The sequence below is a fragment of the Carcharhinus amblyrhynchos genome, chromosome 20 (genome assembly GCF_965287045.1).
Source record: "Carcharhinus amblyrhynchos chromosome 20, sCarAmb.v2.hapA, whole genome shotgun sequence".
Lineage (NCBI taxonomy): Eukaryota > Metazoa > Chordata > Chondrichthyes > Carcharhiniformes > Carcharhinidae > Carcharhinus > Carcharhinus amblyrhynchos.
Genome location: NC_137343.1, coordinates 9,669,414 through 9,682,385, shown reverse-complemented (window position 1 = coordinate 9,682,385; position 12,972 = coordinate 9,669,414). Strand labels below are relative to the sequence as shown.

Sequence of the window (12,972 nt, the reverse complement as noted above, 5' to 3'; positions counted from 1 at the left end):
TCTTGGTTCATATTAAACACTGCATCTAATCCATGGCATCAATTTTGGGAAACTAGTAAGTAAGTACAGAAAGCAAGATGAACAGGTTTGTGCTATGAACGAGGGATTCCATGGACAACACTACCCAGATTGTTCACTTGTTTTCATGTAAGTTTCCTCCAAAATGTATTTACGCCTATTTCTGCCCATAGGTGACTGTCTCCAGGACCAATTTTACCTCCACTACAAACAAAGCTCTTGTAAGAAAAGCACAAAAAAGGGGAAGCTGTGCAGGTGTGGTAGCATCTGTGGGGAGAGAAACAGAGTTAACGTACAAAGTCAAACCTGACAACTTCTGTCTTGAAATGTGCCTGCGTTTCTCATTATACATGCTGCCACACCTGTTGAGCTTTACATGGAATCCTAGAATGCCTACAGTGCAGAAGGAGGCCACTTGGTCCATCGATCTGCACAGACCACACTCCCACCCAGGCCCTATCCTGTTACCCCATGTATTTACCCTGCTAATCCCCCTCTCACGAGCATCAATTTAACATGGTCAATCATGCACGTCGCTGGACGGTGGGAAGAAACCAGAGCACCTGGAGGAAACCTACAGACATGGGGAGAATGTGCAAACTCCACTGGGTCTCTGGCGCTGTGAGGCAACAGTGCTAAGTACTGTGCCGTCCCAGTATAGAAATCATAGAAACCCTACAGTGCAGAAAGAGGCCATTTGGCCCATCTAGTCTGCACTGGCCACAATCCCACCCAGACCCTCACCCCATTACCCTATGTATTTAGCCTGCTAATCCCCCTGACACGTGGGTCAATTTAACATGGTCAATTAACCTAATCTGCACATCTTTGGATGGTGGGAGGAAACCAGAGCACCCAGAGGAAACCCGTGCTAACATGAGGAGAATGTGCAAACTCCACACAGACAGTGAACCAAGCCAGGAATCGAACCCAGGCCCCTGGAGCTGTGAAGCAACGCTGCTAACCACTGTGCTACTATGCCACCCCAATCATTTTTTTTAAGATTTCCAGCATCCACAGTGTTTTGCTTTTAAAACAACTTCAGTGCACGTAAGGTGCAATTATTAAAAATAAACAAAGCTTCATTCAACGCAAGTACTAATGTCCAACATGCATTGTCCTGCAAAATGCTGAGATTAAAAAAAAGCAGAATTTATTCTTTACAGATCAAAAATCTTACTAATGCTGCAAATTTGCATGTTAAATGACATTTCAGACTTACAAAGAATGCAGCACTGAAGCATAAAATGTCTTTGTTCTTGTACCATGCTATGGGTTTAGTTTAGATCTCCAGCTTTTCCTTTGATATGCAAACCTTGCTTGATTCTCTGTTTATTCAAGAGGTTTATCAAATGATGCTGTAAGATGGTGCAACTAAATCGTAAGTACTTTCAAAATCATGTGGCAAGTTAATACTTCCTGGAGAATTTAAAAATGCTGATCATAAAAATTAAACATTGCAAAGCTACATAGAAGTTACACAATATTGAAACTAATGTTCACATGTGTAGCTACAATTACTGGTAAGTATTCTAGCCATAGAATCATTATGATGGGTAGCTTCACAAGAAGGGTAGCAGTAAAGGCAGCAAATGGCATGTTGGCCTTTATTGCCAGAGTATTTGCGTACAGGAGCAGGGATGTGTAGTTGCAATAATACAGGTCCTTGATGACGCCACACCTAGAGTATCGCGTGCACTTTTGGTCTCTTTTTCCAAGGAAGGATGTTATTGTTCTCAAGGGAGTGCAGCAAAGGTTTATCAGACTGATTCTGGGGATGGCAGGCCTGATGTATGAGGAGAGATTGGCTAGGCTAGGATTGTTTTTGTTGGAGTTCAGACGAACAAGGTGGGATGTCATAGAGACTTATAAAATTCTAACAGGACTAGACAGGGTAGATACGGGGAGGATATTCCCGATGGTGGGAGAATCCAGAACCAGGGGTTACAGCCTGAGGATTCGGGGTAGACCATTTAGGATGGTGAGGAGACATTTCTTCACTCAAAGAGTGGTGAGCCTGTGAAATACATTACCACAGGAAGTATTTGATGGTAAAACATTGAATGTATTCAAAAGGCAGCTGGATATAGCACTTGGGGCAAATGAGATCAAAGGTTATGGGGGAAAAAGCAGGATCAGACTATTCATTTGGATGATCAGCCATGATTGTAATGAATGGCAGAGCAGGCTCGAAGGGCCAAATGGCCACCTCCTGTTCCAATCTTCTATGTTTCTAAACAGCCGTGTACACAGTAAGGAACTTCCCCGGAATCTCCCAACAGTTGAAGTTGGGTTTGTTCATTTTTGTGTTTCTTCTAATTTACGGGACCCCCCAAATCCACAATCACCAACCACTCTGGCCCACATGCAGACTCTGAAATGTTTGACGAGAGCAATTTCATTGTGAAAGGTACCAAAGCCAAACTCAGGATACTCACCAACATTCACATGATTGCAGCTTTGACAGGCGGCACTTGGCTGGCAACCACGACTAGAAGCTGGGGACTTACCTCTCCCCTTCAGACATCAGGCATGGAGACCAGTTTTAACATCAGTCGTCTACCTGAGAGGCCATCTCTGCACCTAGCAGAAATGTGACTTGGATCTGTGCAACTCAGTGCTTCACTACGATGGTGGCCAGCCAATTAGGAGAGCCAAATCCAGTTAACATGGAATGCATCATTTACAGATGGGAACAGTGATGTCAATGATGAGAGGCTTTCATGTGAAGGGAAATCTAATTCAGCTGAAACATTAAACAAAGCAACTAGCATTTTAAAAACCTTATTAAAAGTAAAGTTTATTTATTAGTCACAGGTAGGCTTACATTCACACTGTAATGAACGTATTTTGATAATCCCCTAGTCGCCACACTCTGGCACACTAAGAGAATTTAGCATGGCCAATCGATCTAACCTAATATGCACATTTTTGGACCGTGGGACGAAATGGAAGCACCCGGAGGAAACCCACACAGGCACAGGGAGAAGATGCAAACTTTACACAGAGTGACCCAAGCCAGGAATCGAACCTGGGTGCTGGCGCTGTGAGGCAGCAGTGCTAACCACGGTGCCGCCCAATGCGCTGTTAGAAATCAATTGAAATTCAGTTGCAAGATATGCCCTGCACTTTGTTCTAAAGATCTTGTGACTTGTCACTTCAAACAATGCCTTAGCACTGATACTAAGTGTATACTTGGGCTGTATTTACACCCAAGCTACTGACTGGAAACTGGCAATTGCAAATCAAGTTTCAGCCAAGGAACATGCTTTTGTGTGGTTCCTGCCTTGCCACAATTCCCTACTGTCCAAGAAGAGACCTCTATGAAGAGATGGGTTTACACACAAGTAAAATTCTCCCGCAGCAGTTGAAAACACCATTTTTTTTTAAGAAAGGTGTGGGAAGAACAGCACATTTAAGTTAAAATCAAACAAGTGTCCAGAAGGTCCAATGGTAGCACCCCTAATCACTCTAAGGGAGTTTTGATTCTGTATTATATTAGCACGCATGAGACTTGTTTCACCACTCCGTTCCAGAACAATGCTAAACACTGGATTTCACTATAGGTTTAGTGTTAGCGCAAAGTGCGAATGTGTTTGCAGCTGGCAGAAATCTCCTTTTCCTGAATAAGTTACTTATAATAGTCCCAGAAGAAAACATCCAAATTGTATGCATTTTGTCAATTTAATACAGGACAGTGTGCAGAGGAGATTCACCAGGATGCTGCCTGGGATGGAACATTTAAGTTAAAGGAGAGGTCGGATGGGCTTGCGTTGTTTTCATTGGAGCAGAGAAGACTGAGCGAATGGCCTGATCAAGGTGTACAAGATTATGAGGGACATGGACAGAGCGGATGAAGAGCAGCTGTTCCCCATAGTTGCAGGGTCAGTCTCGAGGGGACATAGGTTCAAGGTGAGGGGCAGGAGGTTTAGTGGGGGGATATGAGGAAAAATGTTTTACCCAGAGGGTGGTGAGGGTCTGGAATGCGCTGCCTGGAAGGGTGGAGGAGGCAGGTTGCCTCACATCCTTTAAAAAGTACCTGGATATGCGCTCGGCACATCATAACATTCAGGGCTATATGGCAGGTGCTGGCAGATGGGATTAGGTGGGAGTTCAGATGTATTGGTGCGGACTCCATAGGCTGATTCTACGAATCAATAGATAATGGCTTTTTCATTTCATCTAGAGTAGACTAGAAAAGGTTAAAATCAGACTAATTCAGATTGTAAATCTTAACCTTTGAAAAACAGTATCCTAATACACTCCCAATACAAATCGCTATTTCGCTACTTGCTTACTTTACCTGCCTCTACATCAGTGCACATTATCTGGATCATAAATAAGGAGGAGATAAGCTGACCTGGTTCAGAAGCACAATGTACAAGCCTTTGCGCATACTGGTAGTTCAGACAGTCTCAAGCACATAGCCATCACTTATTTTACCTTGAACCAGATCAGCTTAAACGTGATCCAATAGGATTACCACCATGGCACTGTCTCTTTCTGCAAGAAGGATGGATCTACAAGCCAAGGGTGAATAAACAGCATGGTTGGAGGCAAGGGGAAAAAGTGAGAAATGAGAGAAAGAGTGCTCAGATGTCCAGTAATACACTGCATGAAGTTTTATTTGAATCCCAAAGTGCCTGGAAGTTTGTCAAATCCAGCATCATTCACAATTTTCTTTACAAACCCAATTGAGACAATTAAGCTTTATCCAGACTAATTTTAATGTTGACTGCTTAAAAAATGATTTGGGTACTTAAATTGATAGAAAGAGTAGCTGTTCCCGTTTTACAGACAGTACTGTAGATTAACAGTGGTAAAATGTACACGAGTCAATATAGGATACAATTTCAGAGCTAATAATCCACTTAAATGGTTAAAATATAGCCCAAAATATGTATTTTGACTAACCTCAATCAACTGACATTTTCAGCAGTGTAAGTACTCTTCCAAATACCTTTATCTTAATGCACAAATTCCATTCTATTTTCTATTCCTTCCTATATTAAAACATGGAAATATGGATAAGAAAAATCCAGGATAATTAGCAAGTGAACACTTTCTTTGGGCAACACTGCTCTAAACAGACATTGTACCAGCAGTAGGTTTGCTAGTAGTCAGGTGATCGTTCCCAAGACTGGACAGATAGACATTTCCAACTCATCCCATTTCTTAACTTAAAGGTGATTGACTACGCTCAAGTGTGACAATGCCCTGAAATTAAACATCCCGGATCTTTACTCGTATAACAAAGCTCTGATGTCAGTTACTTTTTTTTTGGCTGTCTATTGAATGAGCTAAACGTGAACACTTTTCAGAAGCTGAATAGCCAATGTAAATTTGCATAAAAGCAGCATGTTGGTTTGGCTCAAAATCTTCGAAAAATAGCCAAGCTTGGATGCAAGATTAAGAAAATCCAACCATTTCTACAAACGCTACTGTGAGGTAACCATCATATATCTAAACTAGTGAAGCAGAATGCGCAGGACCTATTCCACAGGTGTGCAGGGAGTTCCTGAATCTCATTAAATTAAATTAGTAAAATAAATCATAAGGGAAATATAGAAAGAAGAAACGTCAGAATCACAGCACAAAGCTCTGAACAGTAGCCAGAAGGAGAATACAGGTGGGTCGATTGGCTCATGCAATCACTTAATTAATCTTAAATTCCTATTGCTAATTTTGAATTCCTGTACGATTAGAACAGACCATCTAATCCATAAACAGCCCCAAACTTGATACTGGTTCAAAATGTGACCGTCGATTCCCATTTTGAATTTCCTTTTATTACATTTAACTTAGGAGTTTGTATGGACCTGGGACTCGGGGGTCCATGAGAGAAGTGGTACAATAACATGAGCACTTGGGTCACACAGCCTGACAAAACAATGCAGTCGGCATGTCTCCTCCACAGATCAGTTCATTCAGAGGTAACTAAGGAAAGGGAATACGAGAAAAAGAAAACTTAATTTTTTTAAAAAAAAGAAATCAATCCGCTGGTAACATTTAATCACATGCAAAAACCCATGGGCTTCCTATTTTGTCAACATCACCGTATAGCAACACGAGCTAAATGACATGGGAACAAGCTGCTTTTTTCCTTCCCCAGCATCCCCCCGCCCCGCACCCCCCCCCCACCCCCCTTCCAATGTTGTAAGCACATTGTAGGCCCGGGGCTACTTGCAACCAGGTTTCCCACAAAACAGTGCAACATTAAGAGAAGAGTAAAACAAATCACTTCAATGCTCGCCAATCTCCTTCAGGATTTTATCCTTCTTCTCCCCCCCTCCCCCCACCCCCCCCAACTAAGACACAGTTTGGAAAAGTAACTTTGTAAAAAAAAATGAGAAAAATAAAGTGGGGCGGGTGGTGGGTGCGACGGGTGGTGGTGGGGGCCGGTGCACAAAACAAAAAAAAATGCAACCTACTTGTTGAGCTCAAGGGTAGAGTGCCATCTGTTAAAAGAACTCATGGAATTGTGAGAGAAAGGTTGTTTGCTAAAGCAGTGATTTTGTGTTTTTAAACTAGAAAGCAGAACTAGACTGTCTTATTTAAAGTTTTAATCCCATCTGAACAGTCATTATCTAAACCATTTCTGATTATATGAAAACTGTAGAAAGTTAGTAACAGCCACAAGTAAACACCAAAGGTGACACTTGTATTTGTTCGTCAAAGTCCTGCTGGATGGTGTGTTTCAAATGTACTGCCCAGAATCTGGAACCAGAAAGGCAGCGTGACAGAAGTCTTAGTCCACTGGTCGCTTTTCCCCATATTTCTTTGTAAACTCTTCAGCATTCTTAAAGAATTTTTTACGGTCCTTAGAGTATTCTTCAGCTAGGTCAGCTCTTAGAGGATGCTCAGGTTGTGGGTCATTCACAAGTGCAATGAGCGACTGGATAACTGAAAACAAAGTAAAAAAAAATCAAGTTTAGTATCGAAACCAATGATAAAACACTGTGGATTTGACAGTGCTTCAAATTGCGAAGAAAGCAAATGGAAAAAAAACTACCGACATCGCCAAACACAATGCAGACCTGAGTATTCATGACTACAGTACTACTTCAGTCAGCGGTTCACCACCACCTTCTCAACAGCAGTTAGGGATTGGCAATAAATATGGCGCTGCCAGTGACATACACATCCCATGAACGAACAGAGAACAGCTCCTTTTGCCTGGATAGTGCTGAAATAAGTTTTTACATTTTATTAAAAAAATCAGCTTCCCAGTTTGTTCATAGAATCCTACAGTGCAGGGGGAGGCTGTTCAGCCCATCGAGTCTGCACTGACCACGATCCCACCCAGGCCCTATCCCCATAACCCCATAACCCCATGCATCTACCCCAGCTAGTCCCCTGAAACTAAGGGGCAATTTAGTCATGGCCAATCCACCTGACCTGCACATCTTTGGGGTGCAGGAGGAAACCAGAGCATGCAGAGGAAACCCACACAGACACAGGGAGAATGTGCAACCTCCACACAGACAGTGACCCAAGCCAGGGATCGAACCCGGGTCTCCGGCGCTGAGAGGCAGCAGTGCTCATCACTCTGCCACCATGCCGCCAATAGTTCTGTCAATTCACAGTACAACTGCAGAATTAAGGGGAATTTCCATCAAGTCTGCTACTTCTGCCAAGTTTTCACTGAGGTAGAATACGTCCAAGCTTAAAAACTATGTTCAATTAACCAGAATGTAACTATAATTAAGCATCCAAAAAAATGATTCAGAGCAGAATTACAACTGGAGCTCAACTGGTCCATGTTAAGTCCAGGAACAGAATTCTCTGGGCTGTAATCCAGTGCTGGCCTAGATTACAGCTGCTGGAATTCACAGATATACAAGAATGACTTTTTGGGAACAGGAAAAGGTTTAATTTGACCTCAAACACGCCCTGTTCTAACAACATGGACTTCTCAGTCTGTTTTTCAAACTGTCCATTATTTTAACGCTCACCATCTCTTTAACCTCCTTCTGCCCCACAACCCTCTTGAGATCTCTGCACTCCTCCTATTCTGGCCTCTTGCGCATCCCTGATTTTTATTCACTATTCCACCACAGATGGTGCAATTTGAATTGAATAAAAATCTGGAATGAAAAAAAATCAGATGAGAACTATAAAATCATTGTCAATTGTCGCAAGACTTTAAGGAAATCTGCCAACCTTACATGTTCTGGCCTACATGCGACTTCAGAGCCACCAGTAATGTGGTTGCCCCGTCATTTCAAGGGGCAATTAGGGATGGGCAACAAATGCTGGTCTTGCCAGCAACACCCACATCCCATGAAAGAATAAGCCATGCTTTCAATTGTCGAGACACTGGGCTCAAATTCCTTCCCTAAGCCTCTCCACTTTTCTCCTCCTTTAAGAAGTTCTCTTATTCTTAACAATAATCAGACAGAAATGGAAAGGGACAAAGGTTAGGAGGGGTGATGTTAGTTTTTTTTTTGAAGAACAATGGAGGAGTTGAGACCATCCTCCACAGAATAGGCCCGAGACACCAATGGCACAACCAGTATACAGGCAAATGGGGTGAGGATGCACAAGAGGCCAAAGTTGTAGAATTCTCAAGAGTTGTAGGGATGTAGGAGTTAAAAAAATATGAAGAGACAAAGAAGAAATGTAAACCAGGGGATAGGCATATTCAATTTGAGACAAAAACAGAAAACGCTGGAAAATCTCAGCAGGTCTGACAGCATCTGTGGAGAGCAAATAGAACCAACATTTCGAGCCTGGATGACCCTTTGTCAGACTTCCAACTTTTCTTCAACACACTTACGTTGGAAGGGAATTTTAAGATTAAGTTCAGCTAATTTTAAAAAATAAAGTAGAGCTTATTACCATTTTTCAATACTCGTTTCGTCAGAAGTACTGAATAACGTCAACATATAAACACTAAAGTTAAAAATTTTAAACCTGTCTTCAAGAAAGCAGATGCAATTCTCTGAAGGACCAACTGAGGAAAACATGTAAACAGTTGGGTCTATTTCACAATGTCGCTGGTTTAATATTCCTGAAGAAATGTTTGTTTACAAGGTAGACAGGTGAAGTGAGAAGACCTCGAAGTTAACAAACTAGAGCAGAACTAGCAGCAGCAATGTTTAGATGAATCTGGATACATAAGGATTATTAAGGGACTTTTGAGATGGACCAAATGTTGTTGCTGGAACATTGTACAGCAAGGTCAGCAGTTTATTACGTCTTCAAATCTGTGGATGTAAAACTGGCGGCTTTATGGAGGGTCCATGAATCACAGTTTGAATCTCATCAACTAACTTGACACTATAACCCATTAACCGTAAATAGAACTGTGTAGGCGTGGACAAAGATATCGACTACGCTTCTGTTGCGACTCTGTCAAAAGTAACTAAGAAACTAAGTTATGATGCTAGCATACCCCACAGTACTGCCAAACAGACTGCACTTATACCTGGAGTTATGAGAGTTGTGTGGTTTCGAAACTGAAGTGATTTTCCCTGTTAAACCCCTCTCACCTTGGTCAGTTTTGGTTGCTGGCTTCCAGTTTTCAGCACTAATGACCGGGAGACAAACTTGTCCTTTTTCATCAATGTTGGGATGATAGATCTTTGTCTTGAAAGTAATTTTAGGTGGTTTGAAAGGATATTCTGATGGAAAGCTTATTTCAATCCTGAAAGCCCCTTTGTCATACGGAGGGTTATCCTAAAACAGGAGAAAAGGGTTTTATTACAGTGAGCAAAATAATTGAAAAATGACACTTGGACATAATATCCACGATATATATCCAGCCTTTACAAATAGCAGATCCAAACTAAAGAGCTGATATAGGCTTTACTGCACAAAGCAAGATTGTTCCATAAACGTCTCTGGCCTTTTTCGTTGCCAGCATATTCACAATTTATTCCAGTATGACAATTTTTAATACTCCTATTAATAAGGTTTAAACATGACCATTCTATAGGTTGCCAAGTAATTTATTTTACTGTATCAAGTCAATCAGGGATACGGAACAAGTGCTGGAAAATGGGATTAGGGCAACTTTAGTGGTAGTTATTGTCCATGCAGACTCAATGAGCCAAGGGTCTTTCTGCGCTGTAAAACAGGACTCAAAAAGCAATTTAGCTCTTTTCTTCCTCAAGTCTGGATGATTGTGTAGATAAATTCTCTCTCATCCTATATTGCAAAATTCATACCACGTATAGAAGATGATGAAATTCTTAAGGCAAAGATTAGAATGGGGATAAGTGTGCATGAGAACTTCCATCATTTTTCATACGTGTAAGTTTAAGCTAATGGAATAGCCATGTTCCGATTTGAGCATGCTCCAGATAATTATTTCCTGAGCGCATTGGAAAAACTAAGACAGCCCTGTCTCTAAGAAAGGAAACATTACTTAATGCAGAAAGCAACCAAGATACCGTTAGCCAGCGAAGTATCAATCTCTCCAAATGATGGAAACATAACATTATCAAACAGAAAAAGAATAGAGATGTAGGCTACACAGCCTCAAGCTTACTCCACCATTCAATAAGATCATGGCTGATCTTCTAACTCAACTTTCTGCCCATCCATGTCCCTCAATTCATTTGCAAAGTGTATTCAAAAATCTAAATGGTCTTGAATATACTTAACAGCCAAGAATCCACAATCCTCTGGGGTTACTAAGAGTGAAGAAATTTCTCATCTGTACCAAATGACCAACCTCTTATTCGGAGACCATAGCCTCTACTTCCAGACACACTAGCCAAGGGAGTCATCCTCTCAACATCTACCTTCAAGCGATAAGACAGAGTAACAGAATTAGGCCACTCAGCCCATCGAGTCTGCTCCGTCATTCAATCATGGCTGATATTCTTCTCATCCCCATTCTCCTGCCTTTTCTCCATAACCCCAGATCCTCTTATTAATCAAGAACCTACCTATCTCTGTCTTAAAGACACTCAATGACCTGAACTCCACAGCCTTCTGTGACAAAGAGTTCCACAGATTCACCACTCTCTGGCTGAAGAAATTCCTTCTCATCCCTGTTTTAAAGGATCATACCTTTAGCATGAGGTTGTGCCCTCTGAGAATAGTTCTGCCTGAAACAAATTTAAGAAATAAAACAAGAGACTGGACCAGTTAGCAAACATTAAGCAAACTGCTCTTTATTCCAAGGTCAAATTTAATGGAGGTTGAATGTAAGCTGAGGATTCCACAGAACAATCGAACAACTCATTCACTACCTTATGAGAGAAAAATATCCTAAAGAATCATTGTTACCAGCCTCATATATATCTGCTTCATTCCAAAGTCTTCAATGACACAAAACAAAATCAGAAAGGCTTCACAACTGCATAAAACAGTGAATCAGATTTCAAAAGGAACACCCAGCTGAGCACTCCGGCCCTCTTCAGAGCATAAGCTAGGCAGTGAAAGTCTTGCTCACGTGCATCCCTGGTGGGATAATCACAGAGGCCACAAGCATATGCAAACAATTAAAGTCCAGATAATCCATCCTAACTGAATGCCTCCCATCTGGGTAGATTTACCAATCGTTAACTGCCTGTGTGTAGTAGTAATTGTCCTTCATACAGAACAGCATATGATACACGCAGAGACACATGGACAACAATTAATCCCCATCAGCAAGCAATACGCAATTTAAACTGGCTGTAACATGGTAAGCTCCAAATTCTCAGGAATACTAAAACATAGAAGAGAAGTTTATCTTGGTTCACTGATGAACTGGGCAGTGGTCTGTACTAGCAGGCACTGGAGTTTCTGAGTAAATAATGAGCAATCTACTAGTTCAGCACTGTGGGGCATCTTAATCACATAGGTATTTTTCTGTATTAACTCATTGGTATGTGAATGGTGTGACACATCATATACTCTCATATGCTTGGGCACTTCTGCAGAAGTACTACTATGACAAAACAGTTAAAATAGCCCAGGATCATTGTGCGTACAATACAGCAGCACATGTTTCTCGGTAGATAATGGTATGGTCAGTGCATAAGAACAACCAGAGAAAAAGTCTACAAAACAAAAGCAACAGTTTGGAGACCTCATCTGGTCTGATCTTATCTGTGGTGTGGAGATGCCAGCGTTGAACTGGGCTAAACACAGTAAGTCGTCTTACAACACCAGGTGGAAGTCTAACAGGTTTATTTGGTAGCAAAAGCCACTAGCATTCGGAAAGCTAGTGACTTTTGCTGCCACATAAACCTGTTGGATTTTAACCTGGTGTTGTGAGGCTTCTTATTGACCTTATCTGGACAGCCAAGCTCTCCACTTTTACATGAAGTAGGTCCTCAAAGAGTGCACACTTAGTGTTTCCACCCATCACATTAAGCTGCAATTTGTTACACCAGTCCAGTGCCTTCAGTTTTTGTTAATTCATTCATGGTATGTGAGCACACTGATCAGACCAGTATTATTGTTTATCCCTAATGCTCTTAAAATGGTGATGAGTCACTGCCTTCAAATGATATTTCCCTTCCTCCACTTCTACCGTAATGAGAGAAGAGAATGATCATCAATAGTTAAGGGCTCTTGCACACAAAGCAACTCTCTTAACCCATTTCATGCTCAAAAGGAAAAGCTACATCTCCTCCTCCTGGTTAGTGAGACCAGACAATTTAGAACACATTTCTCAAGAAAGAAATTGTTTTTAGGGAGTGCCAGGATTTTAACTCTACAGTGAAGAAGCAATGCTGTAGTTCCAGCTCAGGATGGAATTTGCCAAGAGTGATATTTCTGTGCACATGCTACTCTTGCCCTTCATCAGTTTGGAAGGTGCTACCGAAGGAGATTTGCCAAATTCTCACAATGTTTCATGTAGATGGTAGACACTACTACCACTGTGCTCCTCTGATGAAGTGCGTTTAAGATGGTGGAAGGGGTGCCAATGAAGCTTTGATGTGGATGGTGTTGATCTTCTTAAGTATTACTGAAGCTGCAATCATCCAGGTAAGGTATTTCATCACATTC

General features: G+C 41.5%; 1 protein-coding gene and 1 non-coding gene across 2 annotated transcripts in view; both read right to left on the bottom strand.

Annotated features, from left to right (window-relative positions):
• Positions 1-6,564: 6,564 nt before the first annotated feature.
• Positions 6,565-12,972, bottom strand: part of LOC145355743 (ubiquitin-conjugating enzyme E2 L3) — a 51,959-nt gene continuing 45,551 nt past the window's right edge. The window contains exons 3-4 of the mRNA XM_080208074.1: positions 9,513-9,699; positions 6,565-6,921 (exon numbers count right to left, since the gene is read on the bottom strand). Coding sequence (XP_080064200.1) covers positions 6,767-6,921; positions 9,513-9,699 — 342 coding nt within the window. The 3' untranslated portion in view covers positions 6,565-6,766. The remainder of the gene's footprint in view (positions 6,922-9,512; positions 9,700-12,972) is intronic.
• On the bottom strand, positions 12,459-12,679 carry LOC145356231 (small nucleolar RNA U3). Its single transcript, XR_013889096.1, has one exon. It is a non-coding gene; the product is annotated as a small nucleolar RNA U3 (small nucleolar RNA).